At 40.4% G+C, this 23,213-nt stretch overlaps 3 protein-coding genes across 3 annotated transcripts; 1 reads left to right on the top strand and 2 right to left on the bottom strand.

Annotated features, from left to right (window-relative positions):
• Window positions 1-1,407: 1,407 nt before the first annotated feature.
• On the top strand, window positions 1,408-6,707 carry LOC4352721 (auxin-responsive protein IAA30-like). The gene is made up of 5 exons (NM_001423613.1): window positions 1,408-2,034; window positions 4,298-4,545; window positions 5,700-5,832; window positions 5,989-6,050; window positions 6,192-6,707. Exons 1-5 carry the CDS (start codon window positions 1,682-1,684, stop codon window positions 6,227-6,229), a joined length of 834 nt encoding a protein of 277 aa, NP_001410542.1. The 5' UTR covers window positions 1,408-1,681; the 3' UTR covers window positions 6,230-6,707.
• A 1,146-nt stretch (window positions 6,708-7,853) lies between these two features.
• Window positions 7,854-11,776, bottom strand: LOC4352720 (putative uridine kinase C227.14). The gene is made up of 12 exons (NM_001423612.1): window positions 11,635-11,776; window positions 11,346-11,494; window positions 11,193-11,251; window positions 10,441-10,518; window positions 9,836-10,028; window positions 9,729-9,759; window positions 9,591-9,649; window positions 9,436-9,509; window positions 8,869-8,955; window positions 8,600-8,661; window positions 8,479-8,507; window positions 7,854-8,146 (listed from the first exon to the last, which is right to left on the bottom strand). The coding sequence occupies exons 1-12, from the start codon at window positions 11,666-11,668 to the stop codon at window positions 8,054-8,056; spliced, it is 948 nt and encodes a 315-aa protein (NP_001410541.1). The 5' UTR covers window positions 11,669-11,776; the 3' UTR covers window positions 7,854-8,053.
• Window positions 11,777-14,947: 3,171 nt separating this feature from the next.
• Window positions 14,948-19,573, bottom strand: LOC4352719 (F-box/LRR-repeat protein 17). Its single transcript, XM_015763476.3, has 11 exons — window positions 19,014-19,573; window positions 17,777-17,878; window positions 17,264-17,408; window positions 16,997-17,181; window positions 16,782-16,886; window positions 16,579-16,676; window positions 16,259-16,497; window positions 16,087-16,153; window positions 15,908-15,993; window positions 15,506-15,604; window positions 14,948-15,379 (listed from the first exon to the last, which is right to left on the bottom strand). The coding sequence occupies exons 1-11, from the start codon at window positions 19,514-19,516 to the stop codon at window positions 15,314-15,316; spliced, it is 1,695 nt and encodes a 564-aa protein (XP_015618962.2). The 5' UTR covers window positions 19,517-19,573; the 3' UTR covers window positions 14,948-15,313.
• Window positions 19,574-23,213: the final 3,640 nt, after the last annotated feature.

Genomic DNA, 23,213 nt, shown 5'->3' with positions numbered 1-23,213 from the left:
ACTGTAAAATGCGAGTGGATTAACTTATTGAAAAACTTGTGTTGAATTTAAACCATGTTTCACCAAGTTTCGTTCGGATTTTGTGAAACTTTATTGTTTTTCTATAGCTATAGGTTAGATGATATTATATATCCTGGTTACCTACTACTGTTAAGTGAAATTTATTTCAATACTGGTCTAAAGTGAAAGTATGTAATATTTTTTTGGTCTAAAGCAAAGCAAGGTGTGGTTTTTTTTTCTGTTCCTTTTAGAGCCTTGAATTCAGTCGTAATATATCGCAAATTCGTAATGGACACTTAATGAAAACGTGCACCTATGCGGACTTATAGTTCGATAGGTAGCAAAGCATACCGCCTCTACGTACACAAGCTACCCTCCCACGATTAATTAATCAACTGCTTGGTGCAATCGAAGGAAAATAGTAGAGTAATTGAACAATTGTTTTTCATTTTTATTAATTAACTGTGACTCTACTGTCAAAAAACAAATGTTGATTGTTTATTGCTTTGTGAGTTTACCCGTTCGTGGTTTTTAATGTCAATTATGCCAAACTTCTAAAAAAATGTCAATTATGCCTTATTGAGTTTAACTAAATTCCTAAAATTGAACTAATGTTGGATCTAGAAAAAAATTGAGAGGGTGAATTGACTGTAGCTCAGTAAGTTAGAGGCTCATTGTTCGCCCTATAGCTTATAAGCCAATGTCAAATTTTGAATTTTAAAAGTTGATTTTGATGTTTTTTAACTTAGTTTCTTTTCCAACCTTTTCTTTTAAGTCTCTAAGGACGCATATACAAAAGTTTAATTTACAAATCATTTTTATCACTAAATAAGCCACTACGGCTTACAATCAGCCGTAAGCAACCGATCGATGGGGACTTTAGGTTTCTTGTGGTAGAACCTGCCAACCCAAGTTTGATAAGGTCCTAGATTTGGCATGGGTGCTTGTATTTTATTCTTTCAGTGATAGATGACGTATTATTAGACAGTGATGCGCTTGTGGTGGCTTCATCAATCCTGACTTGAGAGAAGTAAAATGATTCATACGGTATCCAATTAGAATCGAGAAAAGTATATATTACATGCATTACAATCTCTCTACCTCTCTATCTTATAAGTGGTGCACCCAAGCAATAATGCAAAGTATAATCAAAAGAAAACATGGTAACATAAACTACACACATACAATAAATTAATCAAACCTAGTGATAATTGCAAAATTAGGAATTATGCAAGGGGTGTAGACACAAAAGAGGCAGGGGCCATGCATTATCATCATCATCGATCATGGCCCTATTATTCTACACACACATACCCCATACTGCTGCTTCTCTCTGTTTGTTGGTTGTTGCCCATATTATCATTTCTTGGCCCCCCCAACATCACCTCTCCCTTCTCCTCTTTATCTATTTCCATTTGCATTTCCATTTCACTCCTTTACATCACATTTCTAGCCACCCTCTCATCATCACCATCAAGCTCAAACCAACAAGAAGAGAGCTAGCTTTTGGTACTATTAGCCACTAGTAGATAGCCAAGAAGAAACCAAGAAATTCTTTGAGCTATCTAATTAGCTAGGTCCATTGATTCATCATCATCTCCATTGATCCACTTAGCTTTGAAGAAGAAGAAGAAGAAGACATTTAGTTAGCTAGCTATATTGAGGTGAGGTGGCGGCGGCAATGGCGGCGGACCTGGCCTTCGAGGCGACCGAGCTCCGGCTCGGCCTGCCCGGCGGCGGCGGTGATGGAGACGCCGCGGCGGCGGCGGCGAGGAGCTCCTCCGGGAAGAGGGGCTTCGCCGAGACCATCGACCTCAAGCTGAAGCTGGAGCCGGCGGCCGCGGCGGTGGACGACGACGACGACAAGGAGGAGGCGGCGGCTGACGACCGGGAGAAGAAGGTCGACATCGTCGGAGCTGACAACGACGACGCCTCGCCGCCGGCCGCCGCCGCCGCCGGCGGGATGAAGCGGTCGCCGAGCCAGAGCAGCGTCGTCACCGCCGCCGCCGACCCCGAGAAGCCAAGGGCTCCCAAGTACGTGCACAGCTACCTTAGCTTAGCTAATGCCCTTCTTAATTTTGCATGCATGCAAATCATGCAATAATCTCTCCAAATAAAATCAAGTTCAAACATCAAACATACATGTAATCATCCTCTCCAAATAACAAAACTTAGCAAATTTTAAACCCTAGCATAACCCACCTCTAACCTTACATAACAAAAGAACAAGTAAATCCTTTTCATGCCAAGATTCGCAGATATTCATCCTGCAGTTGATTTGCTTTTGGGATAAAGAAAGCTTTATTGATCTTAGATAATTACAACAGCCGAGGCAACTGATTAATTAGCTACATAGTTAAGTTAATCAGTTAATTCCTCGATTTATGTATGTGTATCACAATGATGAACACCAAGGATATCGATCGATCGATCGATGTGAACCAAAGCGCAAAAAAATTAGTTAATTGTTTTTTTTTTGTAAACTGTAATACTAGTATATGAATATAAACCAAATTGATTGCTACTAGGAGAGAAGAGAAAAGAATTAATTGGTGTGGTATGTATGGCTGGATCTAAGGGACAGATATATTCATTGGTAGTAGATGCACAGAGAGAAAGAGCAAAGCAAAATGTACAAGGTACTAGAGAAGAAGGCAGAGAGACATGGGCATGTTACTTGTGGGTCACAGGGGAGACACTGCCTAGTGCCGACACGATAAAAGAAATAAAGCCACACATACTACTAATTCTCTCTCTCTCTTTCTTGCACAGTTCATCTTTTGTCCACATCACCATCATTTCCATATCACTAGCCCAACCTATAGTTCTTGAGATGTTACCACACATGCATGCATGATAAAGACGAAATAAATTAATATTTGGATACACTACGGCCATTCCCAACCCAATGACTAGGATGGTGTCCATAGCATTAAATAAGCTGCCACCTAAAATAAAAAATGATATGGCAAGTGAATAAATGAAGAAAGATAAAAAAACCATGAGACATGGTTTCTACACAATATTAAAGACATCATGTGAGATAAGTAGCATTAAATTTAAGTACGGAATAGTGGTGCTTGCATTGGAAGAGTAGTGTCTAGTATTAGTTTCTTGATGATGTGGAGCTTATAGAAACTATGTGGAACTAATATCTTAGGTTGGGAATGGCCTACTACATATGTTGGCCATGCTTGTTGCCTTTTAGTTCTTGAGAGTAAATGTATTTATACATGCATGGCCTACCATTTTGGATCTGTCTATATACTCTACATGCACGGATGCACCCTTGTCGAGAGTCTTCTGTTCATATTTGGTTTTATTTTTATTTACAGAAGGAAAATAATTAAAGGTAGGTTTGGGTAGCCATTGATGTTGCAGGAGTGTGTGTGTGTGTGTGTATATGGGGGGTTTTTTTTATTAGTTGAAGATGAATTGGAAATGTGATGTGAAATGTGGTAAATGTTGGGTGTTGTGTTTAATTATGTGGATGAAGAATAGGTTGTGTGTTAGCTTGGAAGGTACATGCATGTGTGCCACCACAAAAGGTTCCTCCTTTTTCCATGATTTGATGCCCCTCCCAATAGTCTCATGGACCAGTTCACCTATATAATACAAGTTTATATACAAGTAAAAGGAGAATCTCATATAAAACAGAAAAGGGAAATGTAATTTATTCTGCATATGGTGAAAACTGAAAACAAGTAACCATGTTCACTAGACAAGGCCTGAAAGTACCATATTGACGGGAGAAAAAGAAAGAGCCATATATACTCCATTATATTGGTCTATTTGTGGATTAATTGGATTACACCATGTACATTGATTAGATATATATACCACCTCCAGTTTGAAGCACCATTGACTTTTCTACAAAGTTTTCCTTTAAAAAAAACTCTTTCTCCAAAGTTTGACCATGCAACAATATTTACTTAATTACTTAGTTAAATGAAGTGAAAAGACTCAAAGAGTACTACTATATCTGTTACCAAAAGTACTTTAAGCATACTTAATTTGTATCTCTATCGATTTACATAAATATTTTTAGAAAAGATCAATAATCAAACGAATTAAAAAAATCAATGGTGTCATGCATATATTTTAAACCAGAGATATTATATTACAGAGCTACTACCACCATTTACGAGAAAGCTAGTATTAAACCTTAAGAAATAAATAAAAAACACAAACAATTCTTCAGTAAGATATTTGGTAATAATATTATAGAGCTACTTCTAGTAACTAGCTACTCTTAATTATTAATCGGTGAAAAAAATTGGTTAAATCTTCTTCACAGGGCACAGGTGGTTGGGTGGCCGCCGGTCCGGTCATACCGGAAGAACATCCTGGCCGTGCAGGCCGACAAGGGCAAGGACGCCGCCGACGGCGGCGGCGACAAGTCCGGCGCCGGCGCCGCCGCCGCCGCCTTCGTGAAGGTGAGCATGGACGGCGCGCCATACCTGCGCAAGGTGGACCTCAAGATGTACAAGAGCTACCTTGAGCTCTCCAAGGCACTCGAGAAGATGTTCAGCTCCTTCACCATTGGTAATTATATTAATTACACATAATATATGTTTTTATATATACCATCGTATTTTCATTCATTCCACATATTCGCATTTTAAATGTCTATTCCTTTAAAAATCTCACGCTCAACATATCTATCCTAAAATATAACAATTTTTGATAGCTATACACATATCTGGATAACAACTTGTTCAGATACAAAGCTATAAGTTATTATATTTTGGTATAGATGTAGTATTTATCATATAATTTTACAAAAGCTATAATTGAATTATATTGTTTTGTGCAAAGTTAGTGAGAACTTCCAAGACCTAAATATATAGGACTTTGATTAGGGTATTGTTGCCTAGCTTTAATCTTTGTGCAAAGTGAGGTTATAAAGTTAGTAGCAGCTAGCTTAGGTGGTGCATGATGAAGGGTTGGGGTATATGATTGCATTTGGGGGGGCATTTGCATGTGTGGTGGTGGTCACCATGTGGTTTTTGCCAAGGAGTGCACTCCATGATTTGATTAATTTGCATCCTTTGGTAGTAGTAGGTGTGTCTGCCTGCCCTAGTTGTCTGGCATAATGCCATTGTCTCTCATCTCTCTTTGCTAGCTAACACATGTACATGGATATCATCATCATATATATGTTTGCTATCTATAGATGTTAATTTGCTAGCTAAGCTCATGATCAAGGTTGCATATATCTGCTTAATTAGCTACTAGCAGCTGGAGTTTGGTCCATTGATCATTGGCATGTGCTGCTCTAAATCCAAGTGCATAATAATCAAATCCACGTGTTGATGCATGCATCTTTAAAAAAGATATGGGAAACATATGGTATTGTTCAGAGAGCCAAAAGATGATTAAATTGGTCGGCTTTTTAGGTGTGCAAGTGTGTGTGAGGTTCGTTTACTGATTGAGCCTTGACACTTGCTTTTAATTAGTAGATAGCTAATTACCTCAATCATTGTCATATAGAAGTGCAATATAATTCTCCATTCCAAACTGAACTCTGAACAAACCTAGCAATGCAAAAAAAAAATACTCTGGAAACTGTTAAATTGCAAAGAAAAATAGACATCATTTTAATTAGGTTGTACTGTATAATCAAATTAATCGGCATGGAGTTGTAGATGCTTAATGTTTTTGGTATGAAGCTTAATGTCTGAATTAATTTTCATCAGGAAACTGTGGGTCTCATGGGGTGAACGGCATGAACGAGAGCAAGATTGCTGATCTGCTCAACGGCTCTGAATATGTGCCAACCTACGAGGACAAGGACGGCGACTGGATGCTCGTCGGCGACGTCCCATGGGAGTCAGTAATCTCTACTTAAATTTTCTATTATCTAATATCTAAGTGTTTAATTTTAATAACCTGAATTAAGGTACTAGTCTGAATCTCTGATATGAGTCCATGCTCTGCATCTGTGTTCTGAATTCTGACCATTTTGTTTGGAAATGGAAATTTCAGGATGTTTGTTGAATCATGCAAGCGCCTTAGGATAATGAAAGGATCAGAAGCTATTGGCCTTGGTCAGTGCATATCAAGTTTTATTTCTACATACAAATTAGCTCCTTTGGGTTTGATTTTAAGTTGGGGTTTAATTTAAGTTGGATATCAGTTACTGACAGAACAGTGAAATATAATATATTTTTTGTTTTGAATTGTTTCAGCACCGAGGGCAATGGAGAAATGCAAGAACAGAAGCTGAGAAAGAAGAACATGTCGCCATCAAAAACGGATGGATCATCATCAGATGCAACAATCTATCTATAGCTTTTCTTAATTGCAGCTTTGCCTCATCCCTGTATCATACTCGCTTGCTGTCCTCATCTCCAAGTCTGTACCTTTCCTGATCAGTGAAAGTCATTTTGGTGTTGTGGTCAGTTTCTGTTCTGTTGCAGTCATTAAGTTCCTAAGTGTGTCATCTTGTCTTATACATAAGAAAGAAGCCAAGAACATGTACCAGTAGTACCTGTCCCATAATTATGTCTTTTTTGCTCTCCCTGTTCTTCCCTTTCTCTCTGTTTTTTTTTTACCTTAATGGCACAAAATGTAAAGGCACCCTGCTCAAAGGGACCTCAATGTATTTTGTCCATGAAAAGGTTGTTTAATTATCTTCATGGTGTATCCATCAAACAAATAATTATTACTGCAAGGTGTTATGTGTTAATTAATTGTATTGTATGAGGATGGTGTCTGCTCTGCTCCCTGCCTTCTCTTAATCAATTGATTAATGCCGCATTACATTGAAGTATTGAATCAGTATTAGGAAAGGAGGATTCAATTCAATGATGAAGATGCTTTGTTTGGTGATGTGTGGGCATACATTGCCAAGTCTACCTGGCTGAGTATGTTTTTTATAATGTGGGGCCAACTGGTTTAGAGAAAAGTTTCAAAAAAAAAAAAGAACTGGTTTAGAGAGAAGCATGCCATGTGCATAGTAATGGAAGCTTATGTTTTTTGTATACACATTATCATCAGGGGAGGCATCACAGCTTGCTGCATCTTCTGCTGTCTAGTACTATATATATTTTATGGCAAATGTTTGGTACATTGTGCCCTAATGCTTTGATAAAGGGTGCAGGTTGGCCAAAGTTCAGTTTTTTTTTTCTTCTTTTTTTTGGGCCCTGTTTTCTAGGAAAAAATGCTTGAAATGCTGGAAGGTGTATGTGTGTTTGTTGCCATGATTTTTGGGGGCTTTCAGATGCACCTTCCTTGTAATGAGTATCATCTCTCTTCTTCTTGCCCAACTAAAGGTGGTGGTGCCTTTTGTCATGTTAAATTAAACTAAGCAGAAACATATTTTCCCTTTGGAGATCATGTCCCCTTATTACAATCATGGCATGCAGCTTTGAGTCTTTTCAAGGTGCAAGTTTGTCCACCTTTGAAGACAATCTTGTGCTGCTTTTACCAAGAAATGTGTTGTGGTAATACATGTCACTAGGGTCATTTGTTTCATCCCAACGATGCAGCATCTTTTGATTAACTTATCTACGGTACATTGTCTTGTCTGATTTTACCCTGATTACTTGGTAGCATGAATTATTTTTTCTCAGATTGAGAAAATTTTAGACAGTTTCCCAGTTTGTGAAGATGATTTTTTTTATATCCATATTTACTCTCAATTGCACTCCATCCATAAAAAAAACAACTTTTATACACAAATATGAACATAGGTTATGTTAAAATTCATGTATAAAAGTTGATTTATTTATTTATTTATTTTTTGGGGGGGGTGTTCTAAGCATAGAACTGTACAAAGAGAGCTGTGAAGAAGTAATATAGTTGATGTTGGAAACATATTCTTCAAGAGTAGGAAAATTGCAGAGAATGTTGTTGAATAAGTTATTCATCATCGACTGTACAACCAAACTGGTTGGGGATAAGTTTATTTGATCTACAAAAATCACCATGGAGAGATGCATTGAGCTTATTATATGTACAAAGATCTCCATGGAAACAACCATTGGTAGTGTCTTTCTCTGAACATTATTAGAGCAGATATCTAATCAGCAATTGAAGACATGGACTCTTATCTTGACAAATCCACCGATCTGATTACAAGATCTGCAGACTTTTTTGACTTCATGATAAGCTCTGCGTTTGGCCGGTCATTATACGAGATCTGATTCACAAGATCAATTCAAGACTATAAGAACATGCAGTATCCAGAAACAGGGGTGAAGAACATGACGGCATATTAGTAGTATCTTGATCTGAACATGGTTAGCTGTAAAAATCCACAGGGCATAGCTAATTTCATGCAAATTTTTCTATGAACAGCTTCTATGATAAAATGATCCTAAAGAAGGCAGGGGGAGCCATTTTGGTTAATTGCTTATATGCAACTCTAAAACAGATTAATTGTAGTGTAAGACATATTTATTGAAAGGAAACTGTAGTGCAGTTTATGTTCACTTGTGTAACAGAGAGGAAGAACCAAAAGGAGAGAATTACCCGCCATGCTGCTACATCTGGCTCTTTTCCTGGCAAGAGGAGCAAGAACATCAAATAAGATGGATAAATACTGAAATAGTAATTTATCCCAAAGAAAAGGAAGCATTAATTAAGGGAAAACCTGTGGCGACATGTCTCTGGAGCACTCTTTGCATGGAGACATCAATGTCAATATCGATAAACCTATCACGGTAAATTTTGACCATTAGAAACACTGTTATCAGTTTTCACTGTTTCAAGAATCAATAAGAAATTAAAATTTACTGCTCCAAACAGGAGCATGTTATGTTGAGTTAAGTAACAAGCTCCAAAATTTGGAACTCACTGGCTCATGGCACGATCAATTATATCGCTGCAAATTATTTATGATTGTAAAGCCAGCATACTCACCATTTTTCATCAAACAAGGCTCTAATGTCCCTCCAGGCATCTTCTTCCAGTAATAGATAATTGCCTTCGACAATCACTATTTTGTGTCTGCCAAAATCATAGTAATTAGTAACCAGCATGTGCTGAACATACTTAGGGTAAATTACCTGGCTTGTTTAAAATAAACCATTTTTGGTGCGAGAGCCATAATCTGTTAGAAAGATAAAGCATAAAACAAAACTTCTCATAAAGGTATCTGCTTGCGGCTATTCACATACCGCATACAGGCATACAAAGTTCCAAACACAGGTATTCATTAAAAAAAGATTAATTAGAACTTGGCAGTGCCTGATAGAATATGATCATTCCACACAGCATAATAACAGCATAAGGTTCCAGTGTTAGGTAATGCTAAAAGTGAGTTGGTCTAAAAGGTTCTATAAAGGCCAGTGTGTTCAGCATCTGAACTAACTATATGAATAACTCAGGCATGCTTCACATTTGATTTAAATCGAAATAAGAAACTAGAGTTCAAGCATTCTGCAATCTACAAAGAGAATATATTCTGGATCTGCAATGATAACTCACTGCGGCTTTACAAATATGTCATTTTCAACTGGATCACCAACACCATGATCAAATGATGGAGCATAAACTGAACCCTGCAGACAAAGATGTTTCAGCGATCAGTCAAAACACAATGTTATGTGTAATAGAATACTTGACAGTGAAACTGGTAACACCTCTTCTCTCAGGGTCTGTAGGCATTTCAAAAACCGGGATGGATCGAATGTCCATGGTGCTAAATTTATTGAATTAACTGTTAGTACTCATGTAAAAAGTATTTTATCGAAATCAATTAAGTGGAGAAAATGTCCTACCTCCTCTTCTTGCATGTGCTTCTTTTGGATCCTACAATGACAACAATATCAATGATTAGAGAAAACAATATAACATTCAGGTATGGGTTGCATAGAAGAGAACAGACCTCCATTGCATCTAGTTGGGACCGATAAAGGTGGAAACCATCCATGGGAAGCATCGTGGCAATTTCTTCGGTTGAAATAAGTGAACTACCATTCTCGTGCTTCTGGGACCAGCGTTTATTAACACGTTGAACAACTTCGGAAGCAACTGTAGACTTTCCCGCGCCAGGTGGTCCAGCTATACCAACAATGTATCTGTTGAGAGCAGTACTCATAAGTGACTTAAGTGGGAAAGTGGTTCTTAGAAATGAAGCTAACACAATCAATAGTGCTCCAAAAGAAAAATCAAAATACTGGTTTTATTCAGATTCAAATTGTCAATACAGGAATCGAGGTAAGTTCTGGAATGTGAAGTGTTATATTGTCATGCCTAAGTGATGACACTATTACAGAGTATTTTACAGAACAAAGATAAAGTAGTGTTGTTCTAGTCTAGATCAAGCAGGTTGAAAGTCACAAGAAAGCATAAGCTTATTTCTGTTTCACAAAACAGATCACTGCGCGTGTTTGATTTCATGATATTCAAATATTGAAGAAACATTATGCGCTACTACAGTATGACCAAGTCAATAAAGCAATAACACCACCCAGAACGGAATCAGCTTACTTTGAGTCAAGATGTTCAATGTTCTTCAAAACAGAAAAAAGGTGCTCAGCCAAAGCATCATATACCTCCTCCATTGACCTACAGGTTTTTTTAAAAAAAAAAACAGAGTTAAACTGTAAATAGAAAGCTCAATTGTACCACTCAACGCATGTCCTAAAAAAATTATACAGCTCAACTAGTACAGTGATCAACTTTGAAAAAACTACACCATAGTCAAAACTACTGTAGATATAGTTCAGTTTATACATTATATGAATGCAGCAAAAACAGAGCCAATTACAGTAGATTCTTTATATTGTAAACCTCCTGTTAGTACTCCTTTTAATCCAATATTCAGGTATATGAGCCTCTCCCCTCAGGTGACCACTACAAAAACTTGTGGTTGCTTTGCAGATTTATGAAGTAATAAGTTTACATTGACTGGTGCAGAAGTAGCAAAACAGTAATATCTTTTTCCCTGACTGGTGGCACCACCACATCAGGAGATTTTATTATGCCTTATATTTATTTATGCCCTCTTAAAAACATGAGTTTTGCTCTTGATCTAGGAACGTACATGGCAAGCAAGAATAATACATGGATATAATTTGGCACAAAAATTGAGAAGTGAAAAGGGGGAAAGGGCTATTGCTTTCACTAATAAGACACTACAGTCCCAAATCTACTACAAGAACTGTGTAAAAACAAATCGATGCTAAACTAACCGTATCGATTGGTTCATTAATAAGTTATAGAAGAAGAGGTAAATTTACTTGGCTTCGATCTGCGGAGCTGGAGATGAAGCTCCTTCTTGCCTCTGGTAGCAAGGAACCTGGATGAAACGAAGGATAGGGTTCAATCAATCACAACTACACACACTATCACAATTCACAAAAACCTGCACAAGAAAGAACAACTCCACTGACGGTGTGTCTCTTGTTCAGTATGGCAGCCCGAATGGTTCGTCGAGGCAATTCGATCCGGAAGCTGGTAGGGCAAAGCGCCATCATCATCTTCACCGCCGCCGGTTTGCTCCTCCTCGTGGTGGTAGGGCAGTAACAGTAACTACTCCACCCTGATGGATGAAGAGCGCCGGTAAAATCAATTATTACTCTAGGGTTTGAGCTGCTTCCGCCTCGCCGGAATCGAGTTCCTGAGAACCCAACGGGAAGGCGAAAGCGATGGAGAAGCGAAGGGAGGAGAGAGACGCCATACCTCCGAGCTTGACCGTTACCGCCGCCGCCGCCATCGCCGTCGTCGTCGCCGCCGCCGTCGCCGTCGTTGGGCTGCCAATTCGGGCCCTTGGGCTTTTGGGATTTTTTTTATTTGCTAAACGGGTGGGGATTCAAATTCGGATGTGAAATCCTCAAAATGAATTCTATTTGAGAAGAGAGAAACATATTACAAACGCTCACAACACGCGCACACTTGTTCTCTAAGAACACACATACGCACTCCCTACCTCTATAAGCACATCCGAAAGATTACACCAGCATATGTTGAGATTTACAAAATCATCGGTCACCATGGGCGTCTCGTTGTCGAAGACGACGTTGTCTACCACTGAAAGAATAATTAGTTGTAAATGCGAGCACTCTTGTTAAATCTAAGCCTTGAATCTAGATGGGTTGGTTCCACTATAAAAAAAAACCTAACCAGTTGAGCTGATCTATTTGTTTTGGGTGGAATTTCAACGTTTGGTTGCCCTAGTTATACATGACATTAGTCATGGTGTCTAGTTTTACAAATTATTATCAAAGATGAACCGTTTGTCAAATCCCTAGAACGTTCTGTAAAATTTAAAATAATTTTAAGCCGAACAATCGAAAATCACCTTTAGGAGAAGGTTGGTTTGTCGGTTCAACATGCAAGGAGGCCTTCAGAAGAAGGTATGTAAAGATGTAAAGCCAAAAATAACTTTTGGTTACGGAGGAAATTTTTTTCCTAGACAAATGCTGTTTGGGTAAAGAGCAATGGTTACACATGTTATCCCAAAATATGTTCTTACATATAAATTAAAATAAAATACTCTAAATCAATGATACATACTATATATGTAGATATTATTCAATGATATGGATACTTCTGTTGAGTCGGTTTTGGAGTTGGATGAGACTGGCTAGTCTATTGGGCGAGGCCAGCCGGAATGTTGGTGCTAAGCCGGTCCATTATAGTGTTCCGGTTGGTCATCCCAGGTGTCTAGAAGGCTTCTAGTTGAGTTGGTGGCCATTCGGCCTAGTAAGGGAGGGCTCGGCCGATTCCCTATTCTAGGTCGCTGGCCACCCTCAGCTCGAAAAGACGGGTTTGTTTTTCTGGATGTTGTATCTCTTTCGTTCGGACTCTAAATCAGGTGAACCATATATCCGTTTTGATTGTCTCGACGAGGGCTTTAATATGGTGGAATCAAATATATGATTTTGCCTCATCTTATGGGTAGTTATGATGCTCCTTTGTAACTCACTCGGAAACATCCCAATATGTCAAAGAAATGTCCTTATCTGTGACCTACGTGCAAAACAAGCTAAACCTAGCAAACTCGTGGAAATTCATTAGTATAAAATAAAGCGATACAACAAACTACGAATTTACCCATTTATTCAACTATCACCATCAGTGCCATGGCCCATGGTAAATAGTCGTATTCATTGTCCGATCACTACATATCTTTTCCCTGACATTGGATACAGGTACTACTGCTCACTGTCATGTGGGTCCCACAAACCATCAGGCCCACGTGTCAGCGAGCGGTGCTGCAGATGCCCTGATATCAGTACATCACCCACACCTATGAACTAGCGAGTAGGAGGTGTTGGTATCTGAACAGAAACAAATAGTTTGTGTGTGAGATAGATGATGCACCTTAAAATATTGTAAATTTTTAAAATAAATATTTAAAAAATATAAAATTGGTCATTTCTCCACTATTATAAAAGTTGAAGATGTTTCGGTGGTCCGTCATCCATATTTGAGTCGGTTATAAAAATTGAAGATGTTTCCACGGATCGTCATTCGTGTTTGAGTCGGTTTTAATTTTATGTTTTGGTTTTAATCTATATCTCTTCTCTACTATTATAAAAATTGAAGATATTTTTGTTGGTATTTTGGTACGTCGTCCGTGTATAAGTCAGTTTTAAGTTCATTTGCTTTTGGAAATACATATCCGTATTTGAGTCGGTTTTTAATATCGTTCACTTTTGGTAATACAAAAGGAATTATATAAGAAATCTGTTTAAAAAAAACTCGCATGCTAACTTGATTTTATAAAAATATATATATCCAAGTGAACTCACACAATAAATTTCATGTTAACTAAACCATATAACAACAATAAGATTAAAATAGACTTCACCCGTTATAATGCATGAGCATTTTTTCTAGTATATAATAAATATTATAAACCGGTCATAATGTACAAGTGATGCATAATGGATGAACATACTGAGTATACTTGTTAAAAAAGAGTTTGGCAATTGTTTTCATTCACAACAAAGCCAAATATTACCCTCCAACAAGCTTGGCAATTGGATAATCTGTGTCTTCTATCTTTCAGGTGCCGGCTTGCCACTCTCAGCTCAAGCTTATGATCAGTTCAAACAGTTACAAACCCTCTTTGAAGAAATTGACATGGAGATGGAGAAGATAAATGGACATACATGTGAAACTCAGAGCAATACACCTTAGTCAAAGCATACAAGATTTTTACAGGAGTGATCAATGTCCCAAATTCTTTTAACTAGCTCTGGAAGAGTAGTGTGAAAGCAAAGCATAAGATCTTTTTTCTGGTTAATCCTAAAAGACAGAATCAATGCAAGGAACATGTTAAGAAGAAAGTTTGAGCGGCCAGATTATAACTGTGTTATGCAATCTACAGCAAGAAGAAACCTTGCAACATCTGTTTTTAACATGCTCCTTCACTCAAAATTGTTGTTTGCCCTACAATAAAAGCAGATCTCTCAGTTCAAGAAGCCATAGAAGATATCCAAAGAAATGCAAGTGCAGTTCTATATGGAAATCATCATTTTAATGACTTGGAGTATTTGGATTACCAGAAACAATAAGGTTTTCAAAGATATCAACCCCACAATTGGTTTTTGCAAAGATAAATTCAAGATGGAGTTTGCCTTGGTTATCCATAGAAGAGAAGATAGTTTAAAACCTTTTATGTCACAATGGCTAGACAATTTCTGATTATTTTTTGTTCTGTATATTGTATATTTTATACTTATATTAATATATATGCTGTAGGAGACTCTCCTACAGTAATTTCATTAAAAAAAGAGTATGTGATGGGTAACTGGTTACAGAGAACATGAATCTTATACCATGTTAAAATAGATGAATTGGAAGTTTTGAATGAAATGTTTTAAACATTCATAAAAATATATAGTTAGATTAAAATTCTACTGTTACTACACTATTACCACTAGTAGAATGCACCATAAAAATGCACAAATATTAGACATAATCAGCCTTCCATTAAAAAAAGAAAAATAATTGTTTCAGCATCATGAATAGAACACATAACGCATTATGAGATACAGTTATCGTCTAAAATGAATATTGTCAGAGTACAAAGCTGGTTTCTTATTGTTCTTCAGAAGTACACAAGGGAAAGGCTTTCCAAGTACAGGGAATTGAATGATACAGAGTACAGAATAACAAGCTACACAAATTCACACATGACACATTTGACAAATTGGTTTGATCCAATTCCAGTTGCAGTGCACTTAAATTGGAGGGTAGAAAAAGCTCCATTCTGACGATGAGACGGCCTCACCTCAACTAGCTTCATCTGAAGAAATGTCAAGTTGTCAAGTAGCCTTACAAGCTGACTAAACTTCAGCTATCTTGTTCCTCAATCCTGGTGGCTGCAATGGTTAGGCTACTCCATCGTTTAGCTCAGGTGAACGGTGCACTGGCTCCGCTTCGACCCGCTGCCCCATTTCTCCTCCTCGAATTGCTGAAAGAATCATGCAACCGATCAGACAGCTGATGCAGCAGACAGGTGGATGAACTCCCAAAGAAACTCTGCCTAGATGGGGGCAATGGTGATCTGCTTCCAAGAAATGAAGGTTTTCTGTTTTACCTGTTCGAGCATGAAGTGTGGGACTTGTACACGTTTTGAACCATCCGCTAGCCGCTTGCAAGGAACCCGAGGCTCTGCTGAAGCAAACTCATTCAGAACCTGGCAAAAAGAAGACGTTTTGTCACGCTTTTCGCAAATAGATGTGGCAATTAGAGGTAACCATGTTGTTGAAGTATGGTATTTGATTATGTCCAGCCTTAAAAATTCTACTTCCCTCACATGTTCAGTTTATTATTTAGTCATCATCAATTGTAAAAAGGCTAGCACACATTTGCTTCTGTGGTGTTTGATCTAAATTACTAGGACTCTGGAAACAAGTTCATCCAGTGATCATGTACTTGAGTCAGATCCATTACAACGCAAAGTGTCAATGCTTAACAAACAGGATCAGCGAAGTCCTACCTGGTTTCTGATTGCTCCAATCAGCATGTCACGGCACCCAGAGGCATGTACATCCTTCAAGCTTGGGCACTGAAGAAGCAACCGTTCTGTATAAACGTTCTCAAGCTGTTAACACTTGCATTTTAGCGGTTAACACTGTAGGAAAGTGGCACCTGCATTTTCAGGAAGAGACATCGCACCTGGATGAAGATTTGTGCAACAGTTGAGATTGAGATCACTCAGCTCTGGACAATTTACATACAGGGCCTGAAAAAGAGAGAAGCGGTAATGAGAACTCAGCTTTAATATGTTGTGTTTATTAGCAACCAGATGTATGAAAGGATTGATGATGGAAATATTCAAAAGACTTACATCCAGAGCTGAACAGCCCCAAAGGCTGAGTTTCTTCAGGTTAGCATGTTTTATTATCAGCTTTTGGTAATTAGGCTGCTGCTTTCTCTGGATAGGTAATTTTGAACAAAACTTAATCCCTCCATAAATTTCACCAAAATATGATCTCTCTGCTTCAGGCTGCGAATTAGCACATAAGCTCTTGCCACAGTCCATGAGCTGAAGAAGTGGCAACTGTGAAGTAGCCACCTGCACCCCACCTGTAAATCAGATGAAAAGGTGTTACTTATTGTCTTCTTTATTCTTTTTAAATCAATAGAAGAAAAAAAATTAAGGCTTACATGAGGTGATATTTGGGCAAAGGGCAAGGAGAAGCCTGGTTAGAGTATGAGGGAATGCCTTGCAGATCATCCCAAGCCCATTATCAGTAATGCTAGATCTGAAGTTCAAGCAAAGTAAATTCAGACATTGTTTTGCAGGAACTTTGTGACAAAATATCAGCCATCTGATTCAAAGAATTTAGACCCTACAAAACAATGCTTACCCGCTTAAATCAAGCAAATCCAAGCTTGCGTAAGAGCGAACAATAGATGCAACAGCTGCATCTGTTATTTTTGAACCAAGAATCAAGGATAGCATGCATAGGCCCCTGATAAAACAAGAAAAAAGATGGGTTGAGGATTTAACTCAAGAAATTATAATTATAACAAGACTCCCCCTAACATGATTCATGACAAATGAGCAGCATATATTAAGTACCTGAGATTAGCACTCTCTAGAGAAAACACAGCTTCATTGCATAAATGAATTGAGGATATGTGCAGGTTTCTCAAATTTGAGCAGGTACGACCCAGACTATCCATCAGACTAATCAGATCCGTAGAATCATTATTTTGTTGGGTAAATCCCAGTGAGAGTTCATTCAAATTAGGACAGTTTATGACCTGCAAAAAAATTAGTACCTCAATTAATTTATGCAATGGTAAATCCATTTAACTGAATAATTGTAGGAGCAGGTTGTATTACCGATTTCGAAAGGGAAGAAAGATCTGATAGCCAAAGCGTTGAAAGGCTTGAAGAGCTTATATTAAGAAAATTGAGATTACTGCAACCATCTAATTTGAGAACCGAGAGAGATCGCTTCTCTGAGACAAACCTAGTTAGCTCATCCCTGTGGAAAAACAGGTCACCGAAGTCAGTTAAGAGACTCAAGGCTTGAAATGCAAATCGAAAACATATATCTATTAAACCAGAGTTTCTTGAGTTACAGTGACAAAAAGCAAAAAAAAAAAGATAAAGGTGTAGTGTGAAACAAAATTCTCAGAATATACATCTTAAATCATATAACACTAAAAGTTTGGTAGCACACAATTGCAATTTTGCAAATGTGTTCTTATTAGAAACTAGTCGTATACACATTGCTTTCTACTCAAAATGAAACAATAGAAATAACACAAAGTTAGCTATCACAGGAATACAATGTATGGAAAGGTGGCATTTCACAATAGACTCAAAATATTTTGGAGATTTTCACCGTACCCTGTCATTCGGTTGGCTGCGCTTCCGACCATGCTGATCTCCAGATATTGCAAATTAGGGCAAGAAAATGCAACGCATGCGAGCATAGTAGCATCAATATCACTGCATCAAAATAACAAAGAACTCATTAGACAATTGCTAACTTGCTAGCGCATTCAAGAGATTGAATGAAACGTATGTTTTAAACATTTATATTCTAAAGATCTATTTGAATTCGGCCCTCAGAGTAGATCTAGATGAACCAACAAAAGCAGATCGACAGTGAGACAGAATTTCACTTTCCCTCACTGTAAGAGCTGCATTTTGCTGGCTTTCTGCAGGACACAATCCATATCCACGACAAAGTTCACATGAAGAAACACCAGATCCACCCAGTAATCCCCCTATTTTGCCTAAATGACCAAGACAACTTCTGAATCACCGAATCAAGCAAATCTATTCTTCCAAAATCCGAACTAAATCTTGTGGCATGGTTAACCAGAATTATGTACTTAGTGCACATAACAGGTTTCGTTCCTCTCTGAAGATTTTCATCTGTTACCTTTGTTCCCAAACACCAAAAGAAATATCTTAGCATCACACTATATTATCTTAGCATTTGGGCACACATATTGTGCATCACAGATGGACAACTATCAGATCCATGCTTCAATCTCACAAGCCCATCCAGATCCAGGCACCAATCAAAGAAAAGAAAGATCCATAGACCAATCTCCCGGAACCAAGATGATGACTAGATCCTCCCCGATAAAACCCCACATCAACCAAGAACCCAAAATTCGGACAGACAGATCGGATCAGCACCACCAAACCTTTGCTTATCCCATCAATCATTTCACAAACACAAATGTTTCGGTCGTGGGATTTCTTGCATCGTGAGATGCGTGCGATGAATCTAAACCAGGCACCGCTCAAAGATCCACAGGTGGAGAGATCTCACGGCACCAGATCAGAATCAGATCGCACATCTGCACCGTGTTCTTCTTTTAGCTTAGCAATGTCACGGTGAATTTTTAGCGAGATTTTCGCTGTCCGATTCGTTAGCTAGTAAGTTAGTTAGTTATATCCCGGTTTCCAACAAGGTTAGCGGATTGCATCACCGATGTTCCATGGTGCGTTCATGGGAAGAAGATCCACGGGGATGCGGCACGAAGCGAGACCAAACTCATCGATCTCGCGGATCCATGGTGTTCGACAGGTGGAAGGGAAGCTGTTTGGTTATTTTTTGTCTCCTCACCTTTCCATGCGGAGCACGAGCCTGGAGAGCGCGGGGCAGCGGGGGAGGAGGGCGCCGACGGGGCGGACACCGGCGGCGCGGAGGCGGAGCTCGTCGGCGGCGCGCCACACGCGGCGCGCGCACCCGCGCCACCCGCGGCAGACGGCGGCGGACGCCGCCACGCCCCTCGGCGGCAGCCTCCGCATCACCTCCACCACCACCTCCCCCGGCACCCGCCGCCCGCCGCCCACCTCGACCCACCCCCGCGCCTCCCTCTCCTCCTCCTCCGACGAGGAGGAGTCCACCTCCACCACCTCCACCTTCACCTTCTTCTCCGGCGGCGGCGGCGGGGCCGCCTCGTCGAAGTGCAGCGCCCTCCTCGGCGGCTTCTGCTCCTCCCCGGCGACGGCGCAGACGTGCCCCTTCTTGGGGAGCCCGCACCTGCCGCAGTTGTAGCTGCCACGCTTCTTCCCCACCGCGGCGGCGGCGGCGAGGGCGGAGGAAGCGTCGGAGGAGGAGGCCATGGGGAGCAAGCGAGCTTGCGGAGGCGGAGATCTGAGAGGTCGAGGTGGGGAATGGGTAGGGTTTGGATTTGGGAGGGGGAGGGAAATAGAGGGGGAGAAGAGGCAGAAGAAGGCGGGAGATTGGGGGAGGGGTTGGCGCCATTTTTGTGGCGCGAGAGGGTTTTTTTTTCCTTTTTTGGAATTTGCGGGTTCGCGCCGGCGCGAGCGGGACGGGGGACTGGGTGCGCCGCGTGGACTGGGTCCATGGTGGGCCGTGGGCCGGTGGTGGTACACACGGTCACGAGGGTTTTTGGAAGGCTGTTACGACAGTGATGTTTTATACTCGTTGGGGGTGTGCATCAACCTCTCGTGCTTTAGATTTGCAAACAGTTTATGGTAGGTTTCACCTAGAGTTTTAAAAATATTTTGAGATCACTACTTAAAAAAAATAAATAGTAGTATAGTAAGCAATGGTTTACGTTTACGGTACCTTGACAGGCTAGGCTGTAAGCAAAAGAATATACACTATAATCCAAATCAATTTTGGTACTCCTACATTTGATCTATCTTTTTTTATGGTTCTTACTCCATCCGTTCCAAAAAAAACTCAACCTATAAGAAGATGTGTTGAGTTTTTTTAGGATGGAGGGAGTACATCTTATCTGTCACGTATTATCAAACAACAATAATACTAATGAACAAATAGAAGGCTTTATCATAGCATACCCTACATGGGCCTCCTTGTCTCATAGTCTAATGAAAATTAAAGCACTGAAGAGTCAGATCTCTCTTATAAACTCTCGCGAAACCTCCATATGCTAGAGAGAAAAACTTTCCCCTCCTCCTTTGGCCCCTCTTCCTCCTTGAATCCGGTGACACAAGGGAAGGGAAGGGGTCGGATCTCTCTTATTATGTGCTAATAAGGTTTCTAGTTTTACGTGCACCAAAAATCCAACTCCCAAATGGGAGATCGAACGGGGCCTTAGAGCAGGTACAATACAATAGCATACTACTCTCTCTGGGCTAATAATACTTGTCGTTTTAGACAGGTGTGATGTCAAATTTTAGAATCTTTGATTTTGAATCATTTCTAAAATATTTGTCTTTCAAATATGGTGACTACATGTATAGATTAGTCTTAAAAAGTACTTTAATAAAATCATATATTTGTTAACACTTTTATACATATTACAATGGAAAATAATGGTCAAAGTTGGTTTTTGGAAATCGTGCCCTTGTCCAAAACGACAAGTATTATCAATCCGGAGGGAGTATAAGCCAGCTATAAACACATGTTGAGATGATAAATGAGGAGAGAGAAGAGCAGCGGGCTACAGATTTGTAGCCAGCTGTAGTACAGATTACAAGACGCAATGTGTGTATTACATGTGGGACCAAGTATCACTAGTGTAGTATATATTTATAGGTAACTATTGTATGAATTAGCTATTAAATTAACTATATACTCTCTTCGGGCTAATAATACTTGTCGTTTTAGACAAGGGTGAAGTCAAACTTTAGAATATTTGATTATAAATCATTTTTAAAATATTTGTCTTTCATATATAGTGACTACATGTATAGATTAGTCTTAAAAAGTACTTTAATAAAATCATATATTTATTAACAATTTTATACATATTATAATAGAATATAATAGTCAAAGTTATTTTTTTGGAACCGTGCTCTTGTCCAAAACGACAAGTATTATCAATCCGGAGGGAGTATGATTTATAATTAGTAGCTGGTTATACTATTAAACTCTTATGGTAATGGCTTATGGTAATGGCTTGATACTGAAGGAACAAAAGGAGTAGTAATAATACCTTTGAGGGTTTGGGTGACTGAAGTTACCACAACAGACAGCATCACAGGCTCACAGCACAATGGGATAAATCGTGAAGGTTAAGCTATTTAGCTTTCTTGTTATGAAGCAAGATGATGATGACGACGACGACAACGTGGAGGCGAGGACCACTTTGGCTTTGGTAGACCCAAAAAAAAAAACACTATATGAATGATATCATGTAACAAAAATGGACGCGATCCAGCTTTGCTGGGCGCTCGTCGATCGATGACGGATCGTCCAAAGCACAGACAGGAAAGTGGCTTTTTGGCCCACGCAACACTACATGCATGACTCCGAAAGGAAAAAAAAAGTCCAATTTGAATCCCTTAAATATAGGTTGAATCTAATTATTACTTCCTCCGTTTCACAATGTAAGTCATTCTAGCATTTTTCACATTCATATTGATATTAATATCTATCTAGACTCATTAATATCAATATAAATGTGGGAAATGCTAGAATGACTTACATTGTGAAACGGATGGAGTATCTCTCAACGGTAAAATCGAGTATATTGTATCCTCCAACTGTTAAAACCGTGCAACATGACTCCCATGACAGTATTGACGGTGGTATTCGCTGATGTGGCAGCCTAGTCATCACAACAAAATTAATAAAATAAAATAGGGCCTACGTGCCATCCTCTCCTCTCTACGCAGATCAAGTATGCCAAAAGATCGAAGCCCATCCAGCCCATTGGGCTGGAATATATATCTATATAGGCCCAACAAGCTACAACCTTCGGCCCACAAACAACGTCCATTTCCAGAAGAGCACCGTGTTCTAAAAAAATTCTAAGCATACAATAATCTCAACCGTTTCATTTAGATATATAAAAAATATGTATAATATAAAATAGGAAAAAGTATGAATTACCCCCCGAACCACAAAACCAGACATATTACACCTCGATCTATTGATACCGGATGAATTACCCCCCCCGACTCAATCCTAAGAGGTTTTTCTCCTACGTGGCATACACGTGTCGCTGACGTGGAAATTCAATCAGCAAAAAAAATAAAAGAAAATATAGGGCCCACCTGTCATTATCTCTCTTCCTCCTCCCCCTTCTCTCTCTCAGGCGTGTGTCGACGGGCAGTGGGCGGCGGCAGCGGCGCGCGGACGGGCGGTCGGCGTGCGGGGGGCGACGGCGGAGCGCGGGAATGGCACGGCGGGTGACGGGCGGCGCCGAGGAGGGCAGTGGAGGATGCGGCCTACGTCGTCATCATCGTCCCTCTCTCTCTCTCGGCTCAGGCAAGCGGCGGGCGACGAGTCCTTCCCGTGGAGGGCGCGGCGGACGCGGTGGGGAGGGCGAGACGGGCGGTGGGCGGCGCCGAGGACATTGGAGACGGCGGTCGTCTCTCTCTCTCTAGTGCCGTCGGGAGAGCCGAGCAAGGAGAAGGGCGGCGGATACTGACCGGTGGCCTCCAAAGAGGGGCGGATGAGGTTGGAGATTGAAGACGACGACTGCGATCTCGGGCGCGGTGGCGGCGATGGCGGTGGCCACGGCCATGTCGACTCGCTGCCGTGCACGCCGACCTCCCGACGGCCCGAGAGAGAGGGGTGAGAGAGAGAGACCGACGGCCCCAGGTTGAAGACGACGACGAGGAGCTCGGGCGCGGTGGCGGCGGCCGTCGGGGGCTCGGAGCGGAAGGGCGGAGACGACCTCCGCCTCCACCCTCGCCACTTCACCACACTCCGCCGCGACAGGGAGGGGGGGCACGGCAACACGAGGGCAGCGGGGCGGCGCGGCAGCAGGGGGGCACGGGCGCCATCACGCTCGCCGCCCACCTCTCCACCACGCCCGCCGCGCCTCCGCCACACCCGCCGCGCTCGCCACTAGCCGCACCCCCGCCACGCCCGCCACCC

This window comes from Oryza sativa, chromosome 12 (genome assembly GCF_034140825.1).
Source record: "Oryza sativa Japonica Group chromosome 12, ASM3414082v1".
NCBI lineage: Eukaryota > Viridiplantae > Streptophyta > Magnoliopsida > Poales > Poaceae > Oryza > Oryza sativa.
Note: the sequence above shows the minus strand (reverse complement) of the source record. Positions and strands in the feature narration are given on the sequence as shown.

Coding starts and splice junctions, on each gene's coding strand:
- LOC4352720 (NM_001423612.1), bottom strand. CDS start 11,668: ATGGCGGCGGCGGCGGTAACGGTCAAGCTCGGAG. Junction 10,029..10,440: donor ATTGAACATCTTGACTCAAA/GTAAGCTGATTC, acceptor TGCTCTCAACAG/ATACATTGTTGGTATAGCTG. Junction 8,662..8,868: donor GCCTTGTTTGATGAAAAATG/GTGAGTATGCTG, acceptor TTACCGTGATAG/GTTTATCGATATTGACATTG.
- LOC4352719 (XM_015763476.3), bottom strand. CDS start 19,516: ATGGCCTCCTCCTCCGACGCTTCCTCCGCCCTCGCCGCCGCCGCCGCG. Junction 17,409..17,776: donor GCAGCCAACCGAATGACAGG/GTACGGTGAAAA, acceptor GTTTTTCCACAG/GGATGAGCTAACTAGGTTTG. Junction 17,182..17,263: donor TTTCTTCCCTTTCGAAATCG/GTAATACAACCT, acceptor ATTTTTTTGCAG/GTCATAAACTGTCCTAATTT.
- LOC4352721 (NM_001423613.1), top strand. CDS start 1,682: ATGGCGGCGGACCTGGCCTTCGAGGCGACCGAGCTCCGGCTCGGCCTG. Junction 4,546..5,699: donor GTTCAGCTCCTTCACCATTG/GTAATTATATTA, acceptor AATTTTCATCAG/GAAACTGTGGGTCTCATGGG. Junction 5,833..5,988: donor GTCGGCGACGTCCCATGGGA/GTCAGTAATCTC, acceptor TGGAAATTTCAG/GATGTTTGTTGAATCATGCA.